Source organism: Sipha flava, unplaced genomic scaffold, assembly GCF_003268045.1.
Source record: "Sipha flava isolate LNK unplaced genomic scaffold, YSA_version1 1_pilon_pilon, whole genome shotgun sequence".
NCBI lineage: Eukaryota > Metazoa > Arthropoda > Insecta > Hemiptera > Aphididae > Sipha > Sipha flava.
Genome location: NW_020272783.1, coordinates 1,425,632 through 1,453,000, shown reverse-complemented (window position 1 = coordinate 1,453,000; position 27,369 = coordinate 1,425,632). Strand labels below are relative to the sequence as shown.

Below are 27,369 nucleotides of genomic sequence, written 5' to 3'. Positions count from 1 at the left end.
GTAAACCATTCAGTCAATAATTCATGAATAGGTATTGGGAAACAATTTGCCTGCTGACAGCATCATCAAATTTTCATTTCAAACAAATCAGTAAGGATCATAATATGATGATGATATGATCATATTATGAAATAAGTAATTTGTGAAATTTTTTTTGGAACTCATTTTGAGTAAATTGCATGTTTTGGTTGAAGCTTAGCAATGTACCAAATAAAATATAATATCAATACATTTATAAATTTCATACTTTGTAACTATATTCAATTTCATCATATAATTATTAAAAACAATACATAGAAAAACAATTTTATTATAATTAGAATAAAGCAAGAAAATTATTTTCAAAAAGGAAAAAATAATTTTAACAGATGTAAACAATAAATAATACAGAACAAAAAAAAATCTCCACATGATCATTATACCTTTTCTCTTCTTCCAAATATATCAAATAAGCATCACATTTTATTTATTTCATAACAAATAGAATTTATTTCATTTTAAGAGCAAATAAAATTATTATTTACTAAATGTGAGAGATGAATAACTGTATACAATATATAATTTTTAGATCTAAAAAAAAAAAAAAGAATACATTTTCATTTAATTTTTAACCATGTCTCATTTTTTAGTCGTACCATTAGTTTTCTACAAGTTAAACTGTACCAAAAAATAAAAGGGATGTCAAACAAAATTCTGATGAAAAAATAAAATTATACATATATTACCGACGTGTGGTGTGAAAAAGTAAATGTAGCTTATAGAAACTCAACGAAGACCTAATATTAAGAAGTATTACTTAATGCTAAACAAAAAAAAATTGACAGTCAGTACTGCAAACAAATGCGCTTTTTACGAAATACGACATATTTATCATCTTTGCCCTTAATCTGATACCATTTAAACAGCCATGTAATTAACATTATGATCTTTCTTAATAGAGCTGTTATTTTTCTCAAAGGCTAATATTTATGGTTTTTTTTTTTTTTTTTTTTTTTTAATATTATTATTATTAATTTTATTAAAATTTTTATTGGTAATTTATAAATGACAAACACACTGCTAACCGAACTGTGTATTTTTGTTCATAAAACCTCATAGGGTTATGCACCGTCAATAATTCTGTTTGTCGTAGTAAAAGTATTTAAGGTTTTCAATCCCAAAAGACACTATCAAGTGCCTTAAACATTGGTTATTCACACCCACGGTGTCCAGCCTTCATACAGCAGTGCCAAGTTGTCTGGATTTGTGGCTTCATTTATTACCCAATTCACCTATTAAATCAATGCAATAATTAATAATTTTTAAAAAAAATGAAATTATATTTAATACCAAGATAAGAATTGATTATTAATGTTTGATAGGTTGGACTTTACAAAAATAAAAACTGTTGTCTACTTTTTTATACATTTCGAATAGATTTTTCAATATGTATTAAAATTCTAAAACCACTATCTTAATCAATCAAAAGTTTTAATTTTAATTAAAGTTAAAAAATTTATTTTTAGAAAAATAATAGATTCATTCAACTCATTATTAATTAAAATAACTATTACCTGTTCAGTAACAGTCGATCTACGGCCAGGATCAGGATCTCTACCTTCTAGTTTCATTCTTACACGTCTCCAAACACTTACAGCATATGCATTGCATTTTTGAACAGCTATAAGAACAATAAATATAGATTACAATGAATAATTTATATAAAATACATTAATTTTAATTTAAATACCTTTTCCTGTATGAGGATCTCTAGGTAATCCTTTTCTTGGTGATAAACAAATACTATCTTGACGTACCAAAGGTGGACGTTTATGTTGTTTAATAATTAACCCTTTTTCGCCCAAGATTGTTAATAAATCATCATATATTGGAGCTGAAGATAAAATAAAAATATTAATTTAATTTTAGTTAAAATTATTTAATGTAATAATTACATGTTTTTTTATGAAGTGACTGCATAGATTCAAGTAAAATGTTTACTTGATGAATAGTTGGTTCATTAATTGCAGATAATTGATCGATTAATGATACTAAATAGTCCAAATAAGAGTAATATTTTGTGACATAATTTATACTAGCTGTACCAATATTGTCAATCTGAAATACAAATCATTTAAACATTTTAAAAAAATATTTTTTTAACAAAATTAGTTCGGAACTGAAAAATCAAAATTTTGAATAATTTTGATTTTAAATTATAAAACATACAAATATGAATAACATATAAAATATTAATCATTATTTATATTTATCTAAAGTATTAACATTATAATACAATATCCTACAATATTTTAAAGTTATTATTTTTAATATTTACTTTAATTAGTGACTTCAGTAATAATCGAACATCAGATATTATTTTATTATGTGATGACAGAGTGGATTTAAGAACACCTAATTGTTCTTTAATGGAATTTTGTATACAAGCAATTTCAGATCTGAGTGGTTCTTGAGCAGCAATTAATTGTTGGACATTATCTAAAAATTAATATAATAGACATAAAAATTATGAATTTAATGTTAATGAATTATATTTTACTATGCTGTAAAATTATTGTAAGTATTTCCATAGTTAATAATTTGAAACAATAAAAATATTAAATAATATAAAAAATACATTTAAGATGAAATTAAAGCTGATTTACCTGAAATAATTCTAACAGTATTGTTTAGCCAAGTCCACTCAATAGGTCCCTGAGGAATAGGGACCACTTTAATAAGAGTTTCTTCTTCTGGTGTTATTGATATACCAATATTAGAAGCCATGTAACATGCTTTTTGATAATCTTCTACCAACTGTAAAAAGTAGTAAGTATATTGCTTTTAAAAATAAAATGTACACTCTTATTTTACAATTACTCTTTAAGAACTTTTATAAAATCATAATGCATTTTATTAATGTATAATAATAAATAAATACTTGTAAAAATGAAATATCTGCAGAAATAGCTTCTGAAGTACGAGTAAATAGTGATTCTGTTTGCAACAGAGAGCTAACTACTGTAAGTATAGAATTGCATAAGTTTTGATTAGTGTCAATCATAAGTTTTTCATGTTTCATTCTCTCTTCAAAATGATTAGCCATCTAATATATAATAATAAATATAGTCAATAATATAATTCATAACTAAATAAAATTACAACAAATTAATTAAAAACATAAATTTTAGACCTCTACGACAGTTGGATTTGCACCAGAAGCCCATTTTAAACGTTGTTCAACACTAGATGTTAATGAACTTCTGTGTTCCATATGTTCATTGATTTGAGACTGCAAAACTGCCAATGGTGACAATATATTATTCAATTCCATTAAAATTGTAGTCCGATCTAAAATATAAAAAGTATAAAGAAAAACAATAACAATTTTAGTTAAGAATAAACTCACCAGGAATGAGTAAATTGTCTAAATGACCAGCAGCTGGGATAGCATGAAGCCAACAATGGGCTGCATATTGTATAGCTAATCTTTGAGCAGCAATGTCTGATTGATGAGCTCTTTTTGTCAAATGAGCATGAAGTTCATTTTTTCTCCAGATTTCTTCTAATTTTGTTAAAGAAGACGATAAATCCATTGATTGTCCACGATTGAATTTACCAACTTTAATACCTTCTGCCATGCATTTCTTGCAGAGTTCCTCTAATGGAACTTTACTATCTGCCCCAATATCTCTCTTTTCCAGCTCAGCTATCAAACAGAAATTTAAATTTATGAAATATGTGTACAAAACATTTTTAAATAAAATGATGTTTACCATTAATATTAAACCCAGTGTGTTGTAATAAAAAGCAAACATTAACAGCCACTGTATGAGAAAAGAGTCCTAATAATCGTTTGGTTAAATAATCAGCAACAAAACATCTCACAGGTTTGGATATCATGTCTTCATTATAGTGAGAACCACTAAGCCCTTGAATATTTCTTCCACCAAAGTTAATTGCTATTTCAGCGCACATGTTAAAAACTTCTTTCATAGTTAGAAGAGATTTCAAAAACATTATATCATCTAATATACTACAAGGTCCTTCATCCATAACAGCTCCCTGTTATAGATAACAATGTAAATTATTAGTAATCCATAAAAATGTAACTATTTATTCTTACTACTTACAAGTAAAGATTTTGCTTCTCTTATTTGATCAACAGTTTTCCAAGCTGTAGAAACTTTGAGTTTGGATGACATTTTGATAAAATTTTCATTGGCCAAGGAAACATCTTCAAAAAGACCATAAAATCCAATTAAAAGCATTTCACCTTGAGATAATATCACATTCTCAGGTTTCTTTATCAATTCAGCAAATTGTTTTCGTACCTCTAGTACAATGGCTTGACAACCTTCATTTGGAGACTAAAATTTAAATAAAAAAATTATCAATTTCAGAAAGTACAATTATTAAATAATAAACTTTAATGATTTGGGTTTTTTTGTTTTAGGTATGATCTATAATAGAAAAAATATCTACTTTATAAAAACTAAAAAAAGTATCATATTAAATTATAGCTAAAAAAATAAAAATAAGTTAACTACCTTCATTCCCATAATCACATGTCTAAGATGAATGTTGAGTTGTTCAATTAAATCATTGAAACTTAATGAGCAATTATTTATAACATTATTTAGTTCTGTGATTATAGCTATTGTACTTGGTTCTTCAACACATAATTTTTTTATAGTTTCGGGCATGATAATATCCAAAAAGTTGTAGTTAATTTTCTATAAGAAAAATTACAAGTTTTATTATTGTTATGTATCACTTATATCTATTAAACAGTATATAAATATTCTATAATAATATTTTATACCTGTAAACTACAGTAAAGATTTTGTACGGCACGTAAGCAATTAAAAGCATAGGCCAAGTCAGTATCCGATTCAATTTTATCATTATTAGTTAAAACTGATGACACCATTCTAACAGCAATAGTAGTTATCATATACATATCAACCAAAATCCATTCTCCATCTTTGGAAGTCATATCTAGCAGCTGTGTACCTGCATCTATATAACCAAAATTAAATTATAAATGTTAACAAGTTTTTTTATTCATATCAGCGAATCCCAAACTTTTTCAGCCACAGAGCCTTTTTTCAAGCAGTATTTTCTTGTGGAGCCCCAAAAAATCTTTAATATTAAGTTTTATTTGGCTGTGTTCTGTGAAGCATAAACACATGATTTGTATCTATATAGGAGGAAACTCAAAAGGAGATAATGATATTTATCTATATATAGATCTATCTATAGATAATATATTTGATATTATCTATATTTACAATATAATTGGCCGGGTGATAACTGAATGAGTACTTTCTAAGACTCAAAAATTATATTTAAAATAATTAAATATATAATGATAATTATTGGGATTTTAATGTTGTTTGTATATATAGGGACTGAACTAGGGGGAAGAAAATGAAGATGGAATTTATGTAGTATATAATCTATTATTGACTACTAGTATCATATTTTTAACTTTGTTACTGATAATGTATTTAAGACTCAATAAGTATGATTGTATGCTAATAATTATAAAAAAAATTGTAGAGAAAGGTATTTTATTTTTGATCTATGATAGGGTGTAATTTTAACATTTTCCCTGGGCGTAAAATTCCTAGTTCTGCCTCTGTGTATATGTACAACTAAATTATATTTGATTTGACAGAGTCTAGTAAACATATATATGCTTGTTGTTTAAAATAACGATCAACACTTGTTATATTATTAAATTTTTTTATGGTAAAATTAATGGAGCCCTTGAGAAACAATTGCGGAGCCCTAAAGGCTCTACGTAACATAGTTTGAGAATTGCTGATTTATATGATAAGCTTACTTGAAGTTGAAGTTTCCATCATTAAAAATTTTTTATTAATGGCGCATAAACCAGTGGCAATGACAAATTCTAAGCCTTCATTTGAGTTTTCATTTATTTTAATCATAGAATTATCATTATTTAATAATGAACACGTTACTTCGTTTTCTGTGTCAATTAATCTAATTCGGTCTAAAATTTTAGCAGTACGCCGACTAGTTTCTAAAGCTGCTTTCTGTAATTGCATATTATAAGCTAATGTTTGTGGTGTTGGGGGCTCAGCATTAGGAACGCCCAAGTATAACATTTTATGTTCTTCTTTAATTTGTTCACACATTGATGTAGTTGGGCAATCTATTAATAATTGTAACCACTGTCTATAGTATGTCAGCCGATGATTACGTATGTGTGATATTGGGAAAAGATTCATTAAACATTGTATATCATAAAGCAATCTCAAACATAAAGTAAGCAGTTTGCTTCTCTGGTGACACAAAACGGTTAAATCATCATTTGATTGTGTACACTGAAAACATATTAATTTAAAAATATTACATAAAAAATAAAATAAATATTTTTCAATATTTAAATAAGTACTGTTTATTACTTGTTCAATCAAAATAGGTTGACCAGCATTTTGTAAAAATTCTTTGACATTCTCTAACAAAAGATTGTTAAAAGCTTGAATTGATCTAGATTCTTCCTTGTCAATTAGTATGCGAATTTGACTACTTCCAAGAAAACGAACAGCCATTTCATACTGTGATAGCCGTGAGTCACAGTCTTCAATTTTTTGTCTTAAAGACATTGTTGCACCAATCATCATATTTTGTGTTTGTTGTAATGCAAAGTATCGTTCTGGTAATTTATACAATGGATGTTGACCTGCCGGTGATGCTTCTGCTTCTTTAACCAATGCCATTAATTGATGACTTTCTGCTAAACCTTCTTCCATTTTTTGTAATTTTTCTTTTTCCAACAAATAACTATTTAATCTTCCCATAATATTGGTCAATGACTCCAACATACAATCTCTGAAATAATTTATTTAAACTGTTAAGTAATATATATAAATATTTTGATGCCTATTTACCTATTGTTTAACCATTCATATTTAGCTTCTGTAATGCGAACATGAAGCATAGCTAATGTTATTTCTTTTTCTAGTTGTTTTCTATTTAACCGGTTTTCTATTAAAAGCGTTCGACCTCCTCCATAAACAGCACCTGTGTATCCAGTTTCATTGCCAGGAGTCCAGTCAATAAGAGGATCATAAACAAAAGCTTCTAACAATGTTAACAATGTTTCTTTATTTTTCCTCAATACTTTCATTACTTGTTCACATGTTAAACGGAATTTACCCTAATTCAAGTTAAAAAAAAATGATTTATAATTAATAATACAATTATTAATTAATAATAAAACTTAGTTTTGCTCAAGATAAAACATATAATATAACAAATTACCTCAATTCCAGTAACTCCAAGTGCTTCTTTTAAATTTGGAGTAAGCCTAAAAGGAACTTTCTCTGGTACGCGCAATGTTTTGCCTTTTTCAAAACAAACATTATAATCAATATGTACTACCTAAAAAACAAAGAGTTTAAAAAAAATATTTACTTAATTTATAATAAATGTAAAGAGAACCAAAATTTATTCTATATCTCACATATTTATAATATGCAGTTTACCGACCCATAAACTTGGTTAAATGACAAGTTGAATAAGTATTTTTTTAAATGTAACATACATTTTGAAGTAGTATAATTCTCAATAACTATTAACTAATAAGTAAAACTAAAATGCATTAATTAAAATAAAAACTATATATGCTTTCATTTGAATTTTAAATTATTATTTTAATTTTTTAACAAAGTATAAGTTTTAATCTATTTTCTTATGTACCATCCGATTATGCAATTATGAATTATAAGTACAATTATTTAACAAGATTTAAGTATAATACAATAAAATTTATAATAATAATGTTATATAAGTATTACAATGATAAAAGTTAACAAACCTCTCCAGTTTGTAAATTAACAAGTACATTATCCAAATGCCTATCACCTAGGCCTATAATATACCCAATAACAGACATAACAGCCAATGATGTTGCATATAATGATGTAGATTGCCACCAAGAACCAGAATCAATACTTTGGGTCCATAGCTCACTAAAAGAAATCACAAACAAGTTTGAGATTATATTCAGTATTATTTAATATTACAGACAAGTTTCAATAACTCAAATTAAACTGTAGATAATATTAAACATATTTTAGTGTTAATTTATCTCGATAAATCAATTTTTTTTTTCAACCCATTTTAGATTAGTATTATTGGAACCTAATTGTATGAATATAAAACATACTTAGAAAGTAAATTTTTGGGAGTTTCATTCATCAAAATCATTAATACTTCTTTTAAGATATTCAATGGCCACTCTTTTCTATTTTCAATATTGGTAATTCCTTTATCCTTCAACAGAGGTATTAATTTAGAATTAAACAATTCCGAAGGACGCATAATTACACCTATAGCAACATAAAAATGTACAATATTTAATTTTATCAATTAGACTTAATACATTTTTAATTATTACCATCATTGTTAGAAGCCTGTCTTTGTTGCCATCTCTTGTATAACATAAATATAGGCACAACACCATCAACCCAAGATATTAAACCAGATCTGGGTCCTAATGGTATAACAGGATAATGGTGAGCCCTATAATGATCAGAAGATCCACTAAATAATGTGTTAGTTATACACAAAAGTTGCATTATTCGTTCATCCAAATGAAGATCTTCTAATCCTTTAAACAAGTATGTGTATACTTTGCCATCAGATCCATAAAATATTAATTTCTTAGGTTTAGTAAATGTTGGCAAAATAGCCACATTATTATGAATAGAAGCAACAGTTACAACTCGTTCTACACCAGGCATGGCAATTTTTGTATCTCTAAGATTGGCAAGAACTGGACTAATTGTTTCCATTTTTAAAGAATACGATCCTCTTTTACTTATACGGGATTGAAGATTACTTTGCAAATTTTTAATTGATTTCCATACTTCTTGTACATTGATATTCATTGATTCGGTAGGTCTTCGTAGCTTATCTAACATATGACTAATATATGATCCTACAAATTAATAAAAATAAGTTAATAAAAAACCATAAAAAATTGAATTGCAAAAATATTACCAAATTTTTCTTGAAACCATTCTTCATGAGGAGTTTCAGCTTTCACTGAAGTAATTGCATGTAGTTGTTCAAATATAAAAAGAATCTATATAAAAGAAATTTTAAATTATTTTCAAAAATAAAAAATATTAATAAAAATAAAACTACCGGTCTAAGTAACATGGTATATTTTTCTACAGCGATGTGTTCTTTTTCAACATCTGTGAGATGCGGATGATTTTCAGTTTTGTTCAATTCAGCTTCTAACTGATTAATACGTCTACTAATGTCAGCTTGTCTCTGCACTAAAGTACCCAGCCATAATTCATCCCATAATAATGTAATTCTTCTCAGTTCAGAAACTAAAACTCTTACTTCAGAAATCATTTCACCAGCCTTAACAAAATTTGATTATTTTTTAATATTCTTTATTTAATGAGTTATGAAAAGCAATAACAATGAAACTTTGATAAAATAGGGGAAAATGGCCACAATTAACAATAAGTTTTATTGTATTTTATATATTTAAAAAAATTTCAAGTTTACTATTTGAACATAAGCTAGTATAATGCCATGATAAATTAAGACACTGAATATTATTTCTTCTTAAATTTAGTTTTATTTTTTAATATCAACCAAAGAATTATACTTAAAACAATATAATTTTAATACTTATTGATTCATCAAATTAAAAATAATATTCAAAAATAAAGTATAGAAAATTAAATTCGACTTTTACTTTAATTGAAAAATATATAAAATGCCACTTGATATGCTTTTTATATAATTTAATACTAAATATATGTTATGACTAATAAGAAGTATTAAAAATAATCAACTTTTTTCACAATACCTGTTTTGATAAAGTATTGACCATTGAATGGAAACAGTCTTCTAAAACCATAGCCTGTTCATCTTGTCCAATTTTTAATTCATCATCATCTTCTTCAGTACTATCAAATTCATCACGAACAGAAATTGTTTCGTCTCCTATCTCTTTACTGGATTTCAACAAACTAGAAGAAGGCATCTCATTTATAGTCCTAAGACCTGTATCAGATCCAACAACTGCTGGGAATGTAATCAAATGTGGCACATCAATAGCCAATCGACAAAGTAGTTCAGATACAGTACGTCTAACATAAGGTTCAGGATGAGAAAGTCTAGAAAATAATTGTGGTATAATAGAACGCCATGGCTGAGTTGGAGTATTGCTCAAGCCTTCTTCTAATGAACCCTGGAGTTCAAGAGCATGTTTAACAGTAAGACGTAATAATCTCAATGTAGCAGCAATAGACTTCTCCTAAATATATATTTAATATTTTAATATTTAAATATTTAAGTATAAATATTCATAAAAGTTAAAATAATTTAATATGATAAAGCAAATGTTAAGTAAATCAAAATATATAAATTAAAAAAAGCTTTCAAAATTCAAGTAAATGGTTAATGAATAATTTTCAATCCAAGTGAATATTTAAAAAACTTTTTTGAAAAACTCTAGAGATCTAATAAATAATAATATATAAGATTTATTAACCTGATGATTGTCACACAATTGTAGAAATTTAAAATAAGCTTGAGCAGATAATTGGTAATAGCCATAAATCCTTGAATGTGATTTTCTCCACCAATCAATTAATCCAGACAATTCATTATCTTCAAAGTGTAGAACATTCTGTAATTGATATTCTAGTGTTTCAGTAGTGTAAATATGTTCACTCTGAAATAAATAATAATTAATTAGTAGTTTATACTTAAAAAAATTCACAAAAAATATAAATATACCAAAGATAAATATAATATTACTCCAAAAATAAATGATTGATTAAAATTCATTTTTTTACTTAATAGTATGCTTTAATTCATAAAAAAAATCACAAAAGAATTCTTTAATTCAAATATTTTATGTAAATTAATCATGATTTTAAAACTTAAGATAAATGTATTATTAAAAAGCAACTATAATAATCTGAAATAATAATAACTTGCTAATAATTTATTGAATATTTAAATAAATGTTAACTATTTACTTATTACTAATTTATTTAAATTAATATTATGCTGAAGTATAACATAAAAAATGTATAAATTTTTTAATCCTCAACAAGTATGATTGAATTTCATAAATATCTTACTCCAATATCATCATCATCTTGTGAAGATGTAACTACATTAAGAATAGCATATATTTTTTCCCGATCTTCCTGAGTAGCATGAATAGGAATATAAGCATCCACTGTAGTCATTTCGGAATCATTTAATAAATACATATTTCGTTTGTATGCTTCATCCACAACTTTGCGGCCTAATTTATAACACCAGCCTGCTAATTCATTCCATGCTTTTGCTGTTGATGGACAATATGAAACTGAGATTCTTAAAAGTTGACCAATCATTAATGTTTGTTCATCCATATCACTTGCTGGTGTATAATCAGATTCTGTAACAATGATACAAATATAATTGGTAGTTATAAATTATTTATCTGTGAATCATTAATACAAAATTTAAAGTTCCATGAACTGATACAAGCTTTCAAAGAAAGATATATTATATTATATTTATCTAGGTACATTCATTTCTTTAACAAGTTTGCGGCCCAAGACCTTTTTGAAAATCTAAGAGAAAAATCCAAACCCAATGTAATTAATTTCTAGTTCTACATAATTATACTATTATAGTTTTGACCTTGACATTTTTTTTTACCATTCTTTCTTGTTTTGTAAGTCATGTCACATATTTGTGACACAGGTTTATTTAAAGACACCCCCATGTCATATATATATATAACATGTGGCTGTAAATGTGTAAATAGTTTGCTTTGATGATAGAACCTTCAATGAATCTGACTAAAATATCAAGACATCAGAGAAATATATATGAATTATAAACAAAATAAATATTTTTATATATTTATATAAAAAATTATGCCTAAGATAATTTAAATAATATTTTTGAAATCTTCCCAGATATAATATATTTTTTATATGTATTTATACAAAATTTTTAAGTAATAATTTTTTCTTTTTACAAATAATTCATTTAGTTATATTATAACTATAAGAGCCCTGCTTAGTTACTGCAGTATTTTATATAGTATTTTTATTTTTAAAACTGTAAGTAAAAAGAGTAAAGTAAAAATAAAAATAATTTGTAAATAAGCCATTATGTAAATCTTATTTTCAGAAAATTTGTATTATAATGTAATATATTTTTTAAGGTTAAATTTAAGGCAAAATATATTTCATTAATAATTATTATTCAAGGCAAATTATCAGTATATCTAAAAACAAAAATAATCATAAACATTGTGGATTATTATTAATAGAGATACATTATTAGAGATACATTATTTTTTTCTTGACTATGATTTTATAATTGAAAAAACTTTTGATTTAGTTAATATTAAATTCAAATAATTTATTTTAAAATATTATAATATTTTAAAGCATGGTATGTGAAAAAAATAAATAATACTTACTTATGACTTCTCGAATTAACTGGCCAGTTTTTGATAAATTTTCATTTGAAAAATTTAATAAAATATTAGATTTTTCAATAGATGATTTAATTATTGATTTGTCAGATATATTACATCCGCTATTTAACCATTTTCCTAAGGTAATTAACATTCGAGAACTATTTTCTTTAAGATTTTCATCATTATTTAACTGTGCTTGCTCTAACAGTTTAAAAGCAGATTTCATGCACATTTCTACTCCCAATTCTTCAGAAACACAACTAAAATTAAAGAAACAATAAATAAAACATATAATCAGAAAGTATTCATTCTGAGTTTACTTACTGATGAACAAGTTTAGAGAACTGTCGCACTACTAAGGCATGATTATTTGGCCACAATGCAACATTAGAATCATCTACAAGTAGTTCTCCAATTTTTTGTAATATGCATGAAATTGATTCAGATTTATTTCCCATAGAAGGTAAGTTTATAAAATCATATTCTCTATTTGATCGTAAATACTGAAGCATTCCTCGTGTAGCAAGATTTACGTTGCCTTCTTTGCGAGCAATATGAGCTAACTACACATTAATTTAATATTAAAAATGTTATTTTGTATAATTCTTCATTTTAATTTTACCTTTAAGTATAAAATAGATATATCAGACTTTGGTTTAGGTATCTGATGAGTATCATGTTCGTAATAAAATGATTGATTCTCCAAGAGTTTAGACCAAAACAAAGAATGGCATAATAGACTGGATCTGACTGATTTATTGCTTATATCATTTACCTGATCACATTTATTAACAAATATAAATTATAAGGAAGTAATCAAAATGGAAAAATTAATATACCAAATCAAATTGTATAGGACTATTTTCTAAAAGTGAATTAATTGCATATGATAGTATAGATAATTCTTGAGAGTTTTCCAATAGACTGTCAGTTAAACTTTCTTGTAGAAGATTGAATACTACTTCTCGACAGTCTTCTACAATTAATCTGTTTTTACTAAAGTAAAATATTCAAACAAGTTAGTAATATGAACTAAAAAATAAAATTATAAATTAAAGTGTATAATATATCACTTACTCATCTAATGTTCCTTTAGAAATATTAGTTTTCAATGCTACATACATCAGTCTGCTTTTAATTTGATTTGTAAGGTCATAACAATTCCAATCTGTTTTTATAATTTTTGGATTTTCATCAATAGACCAATTAACTAAATTATCAATACAACTGTAGTTTCCTTCTTCAACATCATTTATAATTTGTAAGTCATTTGCAGATATATATCTCTAAATAACATTTAATATAAATTATAAATTTATTTTAATATATTATAGTAATTATATTTTATTAATATGCCAAAGTTAATACGTTTTGCCAAAAATATTTATCTTTTGTATTTGATGATATTAAGGTTTCTTCGTTCAGTGTCCAATCCATTAATGGTTTCCAATCACAAATGGACATATAACATTCTTTTAACTAGAAAAATATTTTTTTAAGTATAATGAGACTCTATGATACAATAAATATAAGTTATAAAAATTATCATATAATAAATTATTTTAATAATTATAAAATTAACCATAACATAACAGGAATTAATCAATTTTAAGTTTAAATAAATTTTTTTTTTTTAATGTATTTAGACAAAAATATTTAATAGAAAATACTTTACCACATATTTTATAAATATATCAACAACATATTAACTAAAATAAGTAGATTTTATGAGTTTATTAGTATAAAAAAATTATAAATAAATTAAATAAACCATAATCATTAAAATTGCCTAAGATTTTTTTATTTTTATTAATTTGATTTTTAAATAAAAATATTTAATTACCTGTTCAGCAATAAACTTTTGTAATACTTCTATTGGACCATCAATATTATTAATTGGTCCACCTTTAAGATTTATTATTATTTTATCAGTATTTGCTGTAAGTAAATGCATGTAGGATTCAGCAGCTTCTTCAAATCTTTAAAAATTAAAATAGATCAGAAAATTATGAACAAAATGATATATTATATTAGAACTTACTTTCCGCAAGCTTGATCTGCAAGTATATTTAAAAAGGGAAGTTTCAAATGTGCAGCTTCTTTAGACCATACATAAATCCCACGAATACAATCAGATTCTTTTAGTTTATAGTAAGCCCATGCTAATTGAATTAAAGCTAAAATAAATTCTTTAATGGAAAATTCATTTTGTTTTGATAAATTTTCAACCAAATATTGACCATGGCGGATAGCTGAAGAGCTTAAGCCAGAATTTAAGGACACAGCAAGCATTGCACTACGAATTGTTGAATTCCATTCATAACAAGTATTACGGTTTGTATGGAAGAAATGTCTAACAGGCTAAAAAAATAAACAAAAATGAAAGTTTAATTATTAAAATTATTAAACGTACAATTACTATAATAATAACATATTTTAATATAAATATAAAATCAAATTTTAGACCACTACATGTATAAAATATTATGACTTGACATTTAAGAGAGTTCAAATTTTAATTTTTTAAAAGTTGAAAATATTTAAAAGATTCAATATTCTAATACATTATAATAAGAATTAAATAATATAAAAACTATAAAGAAAAATACATCAATTAATAATTAGAACTGATTTATGATGATGTAAAATGTATAAAAACACTTGCTTTTTGTGCAATTGGTAAAGCTGTGGCAGTACCATCAATAGCGTTACAGACAGATTTTTCTAAACATTCTATAAATGCTACCAAATTTCTAGTGTATCTTAGATTATTTAATTCACCATCTGTACTTTTTAATTTTGTATCATCATTTAATGACAGTATTGAATCTCGTGCCCACGATTTTATTCCACCTTTAATAATTTAATCATATTTCATCAAAAGTTAAATGAATGGTAATAAATAATAATAATAAAATATAATTTTAAAACCTTCAATGGCTCGAAAAGTATGATTTGGTTTCCCAAATGGAGTACGTAGACGATTTGTAACACAAAAATTTGCTGCCTCCCAATTGATCCAAAAGTATAATAAAACTCGACAATGTTGAGCATGGGCTAAAAGTTCTACATCACCACTATCATTATCAAAGGAGCAACTGTTTACTACATCCAACAACCAATAGCTAGTCGAATTGCTAAAAATCACAATAAAATTAGTTTTTAAATTTAAAACAATTATTATCAAGTAGATTAATTATATATACTCATTATGGGTATGAGGTTCAATCAATTCACGCATATAATTTTTGAAATGTTCAGTTTGTAATGTGACAATAGTTTTTCGTCTCATATATGAACTCATAATTTGTTTAATTTTCTTATTAAACTTGCTTTTGTGTTTCTATAAAATTAAAGTACATATATAAAAATATATTATAATATTGAAATATAAAATGATATAAGTATAAAAAAAACAAAAAATATTATTTTTAATTAATTATAATTCAATAATAAATAATTAAAATTTACTATTAAAATTTAATCAAATTTAAAAACTTACTAGTGCACAGATTGATAAATTTTGTAAAATGGAGATGAGAGGTATTTTATGAATTAGGGCATAGAATTGTTTACTTATTTTTTTTTCGGTCAAATTGAAACATGAAAGACATAAGTCTAAAATGTCGAAAATTACAAGAGGCTGTAATAAAACAAAAAAAAAATGATTAAATTATTTTTCAATATTTTTATAGTACTAAAAAATTACCTTTGATTGACAAAATTTAGAACTCCCAAGTATAACATTTAATATTCGTGCAATGCCTTCTAATAATAAAATATCATTTCGTTTTGATCCTACATAAATTAAAGAGCGTACAATACAGATCATTTCCTGTGAAAGTAATATAATATTCAAGTAGCTTGCACTTTCAGCATGGATTAGTAGTTCATATATCCATTTTAAAATCAAAATTTTACAGTCTATATTCACATTCTGAAAATCAAAACATAATATATTAAATATGCATGTATAAATTAATTTAAATAAAATAATAAATACCATTTTTAAATATTTTTCAAAAATGTTTAAAATTTTTACAAGATTTCCACTTTTGTGAGAATTAATTTCTAGATTTTGTTGAGATTTCTCACTTATTCGTACAGCAGTTACTAATCCACTACTAGCAACAAAATTATTATGCCTAAAATTAAATAAAAATATAAAATAAATTATTTTAATACAACTATGAAATGAGTTATTATAATATCAAATAGCTAGATTATAGTTAGTCAATAGAGATGGATTTAATTGATTGAATATGAAAGTTAATTCTTGTTTGTTGATTTTGGTTTAACATTCAAATAATTAAAACACATAAAAAACCAAACTTAGATTTCAACTCAACATTTTTTTTTTTTCAAAATAATATTAAGCTATTTTAATAAAAATGTTAAAACTTTTGTAATCTATATTTTTATAGAGTATCTAATTTGATAATAATATGTTCAACAAAATTTAAGTTTCATCAGTTTTCTTAAACAATCAACAAAATAATAAATAATAAAAACTATTATTAGCAATTAATAAAAAAAATCATACTTAAATATATTGGATAAATAAAAATTGTCTTACTTTTTACAATGAGAATATAGCAAAAACATCAATGAAAAACGTAGGGGATCATTCATTTTGATAATAGTTGGATCTAATTTTGATGATAATAGTTCGAAAATACTGGGCTGTAATGCCCACATACCAATTATGGAATTGCTGTCATTGGCTATTTGAAAATAAAAAGTTAAATTCTTTATTAAACAAAATACAAATGTTAGTAATAATTTAAATTTAAAAATGTTATTCATCTTACCGATAACTGTTAGAGATTTCAAAATGATTAAAACAACAACAGATGCTTCTTCATATGTATAACTAACATCTTTAAATGGATTTTCAGAACAGAATGATGGTAAATCAGGATCTAATACTTGACAAGCTTTTTCTAAATCTCCAGTGATATACCTAAACATTAAAAAAGTATAAGTTAAAATAATAAGATTATTTCATACTTGTAATTTTGATCTAGGATAAACAGACGTAAAAAAAATAATATATAAATCAGTAAATAAAATAAATAAGTTACTAATTTTTATTTTAATACGTTAATTTTAATGTCAAAAATATTCATTCAAAAAAACTTCATCGCGGTTTGAATTAATTAATGACATTTTACATGTACACGCAATTTGTACACGACTAATATGGTTATAGATGTGTATTGTCGTCTCTTGTATCATCGTGTTTCGATAATGTGATAATTATTACAAGTTGTAAAAACCAATAAGTTATATATATTGATATAAAAGGTATCTATTGCCAAAATTATAAAATTCGATAAGGTTTGATATTATAATATGATACCATTAATTATATTATGAACATAAAATATCAATGGTTTTATAACTTATAAATATATAATTTTTTTTTTTTATGTCCATTTGTCCTTATTCGTTGTAATTAATATCATTTATATTTAAAATAAATTAAAATACCTGTAAACTATTAGCACCAGAGAAACATTTTTCATACTCAATAAACTTTGATAAAGAGCTATATGTGAGTCATGTAATTTAGCAGATGGCAAAAATCTTAGTAAACGTAAATGTGAATTATCACATAAAAGCATTTCAATAAATTCTTTAGATAAATTTGTACTTCCTTCTCGTATAACCTAATAAAAAATCATAACACAATGTAATCCTGATTTCACAAATAAGTTATAACATAATTTATTAGTAAATACTTTAATTGCTCCAAGGAAAAATTCAAATTATTAATTTTAAAAAAACAAACCTTTGAAATCATTCTGAGTACAGAAACAATAACAGTTAACTTAAATTCATTAATATGTAAAATTTCTTTTTCAATAACTTTAACCATTAAGTCATTAATTGGTGGCATTTGTGTTTGAAGAATATCCATAATCAACCAAATACAATTATTACCTAAAAAATAAAAAAAATTAATTAATATTATAAATAGCTAAATAACAATTATTTGGAAATTATTTATTTTATTTTTAAAATACCTGCTTCAATAATATTTTCATCAACAGTAACACTTATACATTTATACATTGTTTTTATTAATGTCATTAATGCATTATTCAAAAAAGGCCACGAGACTACTGATGAATTTTTAGGACTTAAATGTTTTCCCACGCTCTCAGCAACAATACTAAATACTCTAAGAATAAAAAAAGTTGAAATATTTATAGATATTTACATTTATACATATATATATATATTTACATATATTATCATGTTTTTAGATACAGTGAAAACTATACAAAACAAAATAGCATAGGATATGAAAAATATTTCAATGAAGACAAGTTTTCAACTTATTTATTAGTATAATCATTGATTATAGATAATACTAACTTAAATCAACTGTACAAAAATTAAATACAATTTTCAATTTAAGAAGATTTCAGATTTATTAAAGGTAAAGGTCTATTAAAGAAAAATGTCACTGTAGTATCATAAGTTTTTACCTAATGTAAGCTAATATTTTATCTAATTCTCCATTTGGTTCATCAGTTTTGTTTTGTTCAAATTTATCAGATATTGAAGACATATCTTCTAATAATTGTTCAAGTAAACCTAGAGTGAAACTCATATCTGCAGTCCAATAAGTTGATAAACGAAAAATACATTGTGATATACGTTTATTTGTTTCTGTAGACTGAGAAGTATCTATAAACCAACCAACTAATATATCTACTGTATCCTGTGAACATAAACATGAACAAAACAAATAAATAATAATAAATGAAGTACATTAAATATTTATAAAATTAATAACTAATATTTACAAAATACTAACCTTAAAGTAAGGTTCGAAAGCTCTGCAGTACACATGGGAAAAGTTTATAGCCACATCAGCAGTAACTGTTATTAATTCAGGTGAATCAATTGATTCTAAAGTCAAGTGCATGTTCTCCAGTATAAGCTCAAAACCAAAAAAAACGTATGCAAGTTAGTTAAAAAAGCAAAATATTTAAGTAATGTAAGACAATGTAAGTTTAAACATATCAAATTTTTGTTATTAATAATGAACATAAATAACAAAAATAATAATAATTTAAGAGAATACAGAAAACACAACAATCACGTCTTGCGTAATAGAAATATATTTTCAAAAAAATGTATGTTCTTGAGTAGCTTTTTATTATTAAAATAAATATAAAATAAAATCAAAAACCATTGTTTACCTTTATACTTAAAGTTTTTTTTTTTATATATAATACTATGTATTAGTGTTATTAAAAATGTACAGTTATAAATAACTCCTGGAAATAAATAGTATTAAAAACAGTATAAAGGTCAGCTACATTAATAATTGATTTATTAGATTAAAGAAAATTAAGTTAGGGACATAACAATGGAAAACCATTGAACTTGAACACTAATTTCATTGAAATAGTTATTTAATTACAGAATAATATTCTACATTTTATAAATATTTTATGTATGAGTGAAATCCTATACTTTAGTAATGATACAAAAATTATTACATAGTTAAACCAAACTTTAATATTTAACTTGTTGATTTCTGGTTTAAAATATATATTAAATATTGCAATAATAAAAAATAAGTTCTTAAAAAATAATAACAATAAATACCACCTAAAACCAATTCATTTTTGAGTAAGTTTGTTCTGCAGAATATGAAAGAATAAATCTTATAATTATATACCTACATTTAAAATACTATAAGCTATAATAACATTTAAATACTAATTTATCATAATATTTCATATAATCAACTAAATACTTAAATAACTTGATTTCTATCTACTTAAAACCATACATCTTTCATGATAAATATAAGTACATGAATATACTTAGTTTAAATAACATTTAATAGGGCTTAAAATAATGTTAAAAAATGTTACTGAATGATAAAATTATTTTAATATATTAATAACCAATAAATATCTAACTTAATTTATGTTATCTAAATACTAATAAAAGTTTAACGCAAATAAAATACATACCGGTGCTAAACTTTCCAGATAGGACTTTTTCTGATCTTCTATTGATAACTGAAAATTTACATTAAAATTAAATAATATAAAAAACTATTTAAGCTTTAATTAACCCATTCACTTCATATTATTTGATTTATCTTAGAGGAAGCACAGTAACATTGACAAATTTATAAATAATTTAAAGTTACATTTTTTTTGGGGATTTATTATTTTTCTCAAAATAATAAAAATAATATTATTAAACACATAAATAATTTAATACAATTATTAAATTTTACCTGCAAATAATATCTATAAAAATAAAAGTTCTAGCCTAGAATATATTTGATAATAGATTTATGACTGATTTAGAAAATCCATTTCAATTATAAATGAAGGGTATACAAAAGAAATTATTTTACTTTACTTTTATTGATAATATTTTAAATAAATGATTTATGTATTTAATTATATTATTATTTTAAAACAACAATATTGACATTATAAACCATATTCAGTAAATATCATACACTAGTTTTTTAATTTTTTTTAGCTCACCTCATAGAAAGCAAGCATTAATAAAGTTTTTACTTCTTTACTTCGTTCTAAATTATATTTGGAAAACATCATATCAATGAATCTATAATATTAAATGATTATTAATTAATTGTTTTCTAAATAAATCAAATTGGCTATACCTTTTACAGTCATATTGTAAGGCATGTCCAAACTTTCCTAAACATTTAGCAATTATACATTTTCCACTATACGAAATAGATGAATGAAAACATTCATAAAGATGTTCAACTATGAAATCAGTAGCACGTCTTAGATATTTCTTATTCTCAGGTAAAACAAATGCTTCCTTAAAAAATAAAAATAAATATATATTTACAATAGTAAGTATTCAATTTTTTATGTAATTGCTTTGCCGTAACGTGCAAACAAAGGCAAATTAAAAAAAAAAAAGTATTCAATTTAATTTATAATAAATACTTGAAGTTGACTGCATAATGTTATAAGTGATCTAGTATCTTCTTCGTTCACTACTTTCCTTAGAATTTTTGATATCTTTGAGTCTTCAGATTGTCCATTATTACTTAATGAATCTAAATTTATAAGATATAATTTAAATATAGTTTTAAATAGTTACATTCATTGATAAGTAGTTTTCTTAACTATTATTGAATACAAATAACAATAAAAGAATAATAAACAATGATATAACTAACAAATCATAAAAAATAAAAATAATTACTAACAATTAATGAAAATTTGAATTACAACTATACAATTATAATAAAGAATAGCAGAAGCAATATATATTAAATAATACACAATATAACTTGCTTAAGACGCTTTCCACCATAAGACTATGTTTTCTGTCCTAAACATTTCTTTTATTAATAAAACCACCTGTTAAAACACTAGTTTTTTTTTTACTTAATCAAGTAAGACACACTTTTATTCAGCAGATTACAATAAATTTTAGTCATTATGCGATAGTAAAAATATAAATTATACTTGTCTCCATGCACTTACTGTATTTATTGTTTTACGACTCTAAACTAGCTAATTTTGCAACATTTATCAGAAACACGATGCTCTAGAAATTGTGGGTTATTTTAACAAAACAAAAAACTTTCTTGCTGAAACATATTCTCAAAACCTCAAACAAACTAATATATATATATAATTTTAAAAATTAAAAAGAGTAAAATAGAAGAATTAATAATAATTTATTTATTGATGTATTACATATTAATTATGTTTAATAGTAAAAATATTAATAAATTCACTATTTTAAAAACTTATTTATTTGAATATGCTTAAGATGGTCTTAAGAGCTGGTTCCTTGTGGAGCGTCTTAAGCAAGTTTTACTATAATCTAATATTATTTTCAGTAATTATTTAATACTAAAAATATTGTGCAATTATTTTTCAAGAATATTTATATTATATCTTCAATATTTATGACAAATTTATAAATTATAATTTTATAATAACTTAAAATGAATCAATGTATTTCATAACATTTTATTTTGAATAAGTAACACATTTTTGGTATTTAAATCGCATTAAAGTTTGTCATTAAATTATAACAAATAAAAAATAATACTTGACAAGTAACATAATAAGATGCATAAAAGAACCATTAAAAAATAGCAACATCAAATATTTTTATTTTTAGTAAGGAAAGTGATGTGTAACATGTTATTTATACAATACCTACGAAAAATAAGAATCTAGTAAAAATATATAAAAAAAATTGATATAATTTAATAACAGAAAAATCAAAAATATAATATATTTAAGTATTTAAATTATTTATTTTCAGTACTATTCTTTAAGTTGAATTGATCGCCACAGAGCTATATGAATTCAATAAAAATTTTACATTTTAGGGAATATATTATTTTATCAATCCAAAAGAAAATGTATGATTTATCTATTATGAATTATTTATAACTACTAATTGATATACAATAATAAAACCAAAATATTGACGTTTGAAATAAAATTTTTTTAAGTAGTTAAGTGTTTAAAGTATTTAACATTACATTTTAGAAATTATTGTTATAATTTATTTACCTGATCAACAAGTTAAATAATATTTCTAGTACTATTATTAATAATACAATATTAACGATAAATATCATAGTAAAAAAAATTAAGAAATCACATTGTACACATCTGCATTACATAGATACTATGTTATTAATTCAGGCATAGCTATAGAAACTCAATTATAAGGTGAATGATAATTTCAACCTAAACCTACATAAGTTAGTATAACATCATTCAGAAATATATTTTTAATTTTTTTAGCTAAACTTTGAACACTATAAATATTATAAAGATAATTTCATGTAGTTCAAAGAGGGATTTGAAGAGAAAATTACTAACCATTACGATAACTTTGGTAATACATAGATCTGGAGTCAAATGAATCATCACGTTTTTTAGACGTGTCATCATAATATTTACGTGACGTAAATCCATGTTCACCACTATATGATCGGTTCTTCATCAAAACCCTATTGCCTTTGTAATACGATCCTGTGGTCTTGTTGCGATAATCGTCTTTGTAGAAGTTACCATTCTTCGCAGAATGATCAATGGAGGCCACATCCTTCAGCACTTTATTTGAGTTGGATTCCACTGGCCGTTTATCAACAGAACCATTGACAGCCACTTTATCCGTGTCCGGTTTGACTTTAGATTTAATGGTGATCATCGCTGGTGGTAGTTTTACATCACTCATATGCAATATAGTGGACGGTCAGAAACTAGTGCGATTATTGTTTATCAAGGAGACAAGTTGAAAAAGCATCGCGCCAATCACAGACTCCGTTCATGAAAAAAAAACCATCGTACTTACATTGAGAAATTTTCATTCATTATCATAAAACATGCGCACATGTATCATACGGATTGAATGAATAGGGGTTGACAGAAGAGGATGTACGATAAAAGTTGAGGTTCGAGCGTCGAGCGGTTATCCCTTGTTAATGAGAGGAGGGTAGAAGTTCAAACGCATGCGCTATCATATTTGATGTTACCATGAAGATGTAACCATGATAACACAATAGAATAGTGTGGTTCTCAAATCTATTATCAACATTTTTGAAAACGGGATTGTCCTTGTTGCCAATGTCCGAAATGCTTAAATTTTAAATTCAAATATATTTGTAAAGTATTGTAGTTATTAATTATAATTATTATGTAGTTAACATAATCATTAAATAAGTTATATGATATTGCCATAATTTTATGATGCTTAAATTTATCATATTTTTCGACATTTCCAATTGAATCATTATAGTTTTTATTTTTTAATAATCTTCACAAAAATGTAGTTTATGTGTTAAAATTAACATGACTTCAAAAATTAAGTCGTGTATTATTATTTTTATTTTTTTCTTTAATTATAATATTTCTTGCCTAGTTGTTAATGTAAAGAATCAGGTAAATTTGTTTTGTTATAAGATTAAAATAGATTTTAAATTTTTGAAAAAAAATAATGCATAATTGTACTGGATAAAAATCAAATAGTACTACCTATGCCATATTTCTTTATTTATTTATTTATTTATTTTTAATTTGCCTTTGTTTATACACTACAGCAAAAATAATATTTCTTTAATTTTGGTTATTTTAACTATTATATAAGACCAAAATCATTTTTTTGAAATTCCCCAATATTTTTGAGAATACCATAAATATTTATAATAAATACTATCTGTAACAAAGTTGTTTTGAAATATAATATATTGATTTAATTATTTCTACTAGAAATCATTAAATCACTTTTATAAAATACATATATGAATATTTTTTAAATATGATGATATATGTCTGACTTCAAATTGCAAAAAAGTATCTTTTCTATGGATATAAATATTTTTATATTACATACTATTTTATTAATCCACATTAATTTTCATTAAAATTAATTAAAATTCAAATTCTATAAAGCCACATAAACCTATACACAGTTAAAATTTTAAAATAATGTTTAAACTGAATTAACTCATATGGATAAATTAAAAACTATTGTTCTACAAAACATATAAAATATTTTATTCGTAGAAATAAAATATATTAATTTTGAATAAGATTTATAAATTTATTAAAATATAAAAATGTTATTTTTATTGATTAAACATTCTTTTTGTATTCATAATCAACAATAAATATTATTTATTCAAATAATTTGATATATTTAGTGAGTATATATCAAGTTAAATAATAATAACCATACTGATTTAATAAGTATGCCTCAAATATTCCTAAAAACTTTAAATATTACTTCTATTTATAAACTATGTATTTATTACTAGATACATTTTTCTATTTTAGAATGGAGGTATTATAAAAGAAATAATAAATGCAAATATAACAGATGATACCATTACAGTGGAATTACAACTTCTTGATTCAACATTAATTACACAACATATTGATTTCACAAAGGTACTTATAATTATATATATATATAATTTTTTTGCTTAGAATTTAATTTAGATTAAATTTTAATTATTTATCAATAAATTTCAATAGGAAGTACAAATAGTACAAGTATTATTGCTTGGAGAAGAAGAGCGTGGTCAAAAACCTTATCAAATCCTTTGTTTTGTGAATCATATACATGCAAATGAATTTATTTCACCAGATGCAATGGCAAAACTTAGACAAGTAATATTATAAATAATTTTAAGATGTACCTAGGAATCAGTCCTTAAATAATTTAAAATTTCATTTTATGAATGTTTTTGAGTTATATTGTAAATATTATTACCCAACCTCTTCAAACTTAAAATTAATAAATACTTTATTGTTGTGATTCCATTAAATGGAATTAATTATTATTTTATTTATAAATTTTGTAATCATGAATTATTATTCTAAGTTTATATGATTAATATATTTATATTGCATTATATATATTATATGTATATTTTATCAATTTTATAAATTTATTTTATTTACATGATTATTATTTCAGAAAAATCCTGGTACAATTCGAGTTGCTGAAGAGAATAAAGGTGCCTTTAATGTTACTATAGATATGAAAATTAAATTAAAAGATAGCTCTTATATTTCTCAACATGTTGGCTCATTATGTTCTGAAGCTTCAGATACCACTTTTACTAGTAAAATTGATATTGACAAATGGGCTTTAGTACCAGGTATTTTTAATCATTAGTTCATAAGTTTATTTATGCTGTAAAATAGAAGGATTTAGGGTGTTAAATGCTTCTTAATTTATATTTTATTATTATTTTTTTTTAAACTTTTTCGATAATTTTTAAATATTAATTTTTTAAAAAAAACCACGCATATTTAAGTTAAAGTTTTGTTCTTACTATATGTATATTTAGTTTTGTAAAATACAATTATATTTTAACTAAAAACAAATCATTATTTATTAATGCTAATGTAAATTAAAACATTTTAGTTTTTTATACATTTTATAGTAAAATTATAAGAAATATTAAATAAGCAATGCATAATGTACATTTATGCAGCAATAAATTATAATTAATATTATTAATAAATCATATTGAATGCATTTTAAACTTATTGGTCAATAAAAATAAAATGTAGTAGTTAGAAGTTTATTTAGTGCAATTTACCTAAATATAATTAGTTGAGTGTGAAAATTAGTAATTCTGATATTATAATTGCAGGTATGTACTTAGGAAATTTGTTACAAACTGTTGAATATATTAATTACAAAGCATCAAAATCCAATTTGAAGTTATGTCGAGATACAGGAAAAGTCTGGTCACAATGTTTATGTACAATGGAAGTAAGCATTCCATGGTATCCTTGTGCTCTGAAATTCTGTAAAGATCATATAGGTAAAAAATCAACAGTAGTTGAAAGTTATCGATGTGGCATACAAACTTGTGCTAAATCTATGAATTTTATGTACAGTGTTAAACACAAACAACTTTGTTTGTCAATTGAATAATAAATATCATACTATCTTTAAATGTTTTTTTTTTTAATTTGTAATTGTTTTTATTAAATATAAATTAATTTTGTGTTCAATACATATCATTTTAGTGTAAAGTAAGGTATGTATAAAAATGTAAAAAAGAAAGTTCAAAATATTAGTCTCCGAGTAATTGTTCTTGTGAGCTACCTAATAGCATTTACTGTCATTATTAAATTTGTTTTAAAAGTAATTGAAATCAATATGAACCAGTTTTTTTGACCAACCTATCAAATAAAGAAAAACAAACGAATAAACTGGATATAAAATTATTATTTCTGTAGTGATCGTTGTGCAGGACACTACGATCGGTAACACATTAATTATTTAACGACGTAGCACGTTGTACGTAATCTTGAGACGTGTTGAGAGAGATAGGTAATATTAATAATTGAACAATCTTAATT

General features: G+C 23.9%; 2 protein-coding genes across 2 annotated transcripts; one reads left to right on the top strand and one right to left on the bottom strand.

The window, feature by feature from the left end:
* Positions 1-971: 971 nt before the first annotated feature.
* Positions 972-23,985, bottom strand: LOC112682061 (serine/threonine-protein kinase SMG1). Its single transcript, XM_025552523.1, has 51 exons — positions 23,365-23,985; positions 21,454-21,566; positions 21,156-21,322; positions 21,016-21,097; positions 20,485-20,532; positions 19,311-19,436; positions 18,979-19,214; positions 18,511-18,668; positions 18,276-18,427; positions 17,975-18,153; positions 17,293-17,444; positions 17,058-17,205; positions 16,485-16,626; positions 16,191-16,418; positions 15,984-16,124; positions 15,688-15,824; positions 15,413-15,618; positions 15,147-15,334; positions 14,523-14,842; positions 14,325-14,460; positions 13,850-13,960; positions 13,559-13,767; positions 13,321-13,477; positions 13,104-13,256; positions 12,806-13,044; positions 12,482-12,741; positions 11,136-11,440; positions 10,538-10,720; positions 9,851-10,300; positions 9,166-9,393; positions 9,019-9,103; positions 8,414-8,956; positions 8,183-8,345; positions 7,832-7,985; positions 7,276-7,395; positions 6,903-7,171; positions 6,417-6,843; positions 5,831-6,335; positions 4,805-5,001; positions 4,530-4,715; positions 4,113-4,349; positions 3,756-4,044; positions 3,389-3,688; positions 3,173-3,330; positions 2,921-3,085; positions 2,646-2,796; positions 2,318-2,478; positions 1,935-2,097; positions 1,730-1,873; positions 1,554-1,660; positions 972-1,271 (listed from the first exon to the last, which is right to left on the bottom strand). The coding sequence occupies exons 1-51, from the start codon at positions 23,720-23,722 to the stop codon at positions 1,194-1,196; spliced, it is 10,314 nt and encodes a 3,437-aa protein (XP_025408308.1). The 5' UTR covers positions 23,723-23,985; the 3' UTR covers positions 972-1,193.
* Positions 23,986-24,157: 172 nt separating this feature from the next.
* LOC112682062 (out at first protein) lies at positions 24,158-26,960 on the top strand. Its single transcript, XM_025552524.1, has 5 exons — positions 24,158-24,426; positions 25,321-25,434; positions 25,522-25,656; positions 25,967-26,150; positions 26,652-26,960. The coding sequence occupies exons 1-5, from the start codon at positions 24,337-24,339 to the stop codon at positions 26,936-26,938; spliced, it is 810 nt and encodes a 269-aa protein (XP_025408309.1). The 5' UTR covers positions 24,158-24,336; the 3' UTR covers positions 26,939-26,960.
* The last annotated feature ends 409 nt before the right edge of the window (positions 26,961-27,369 follow it).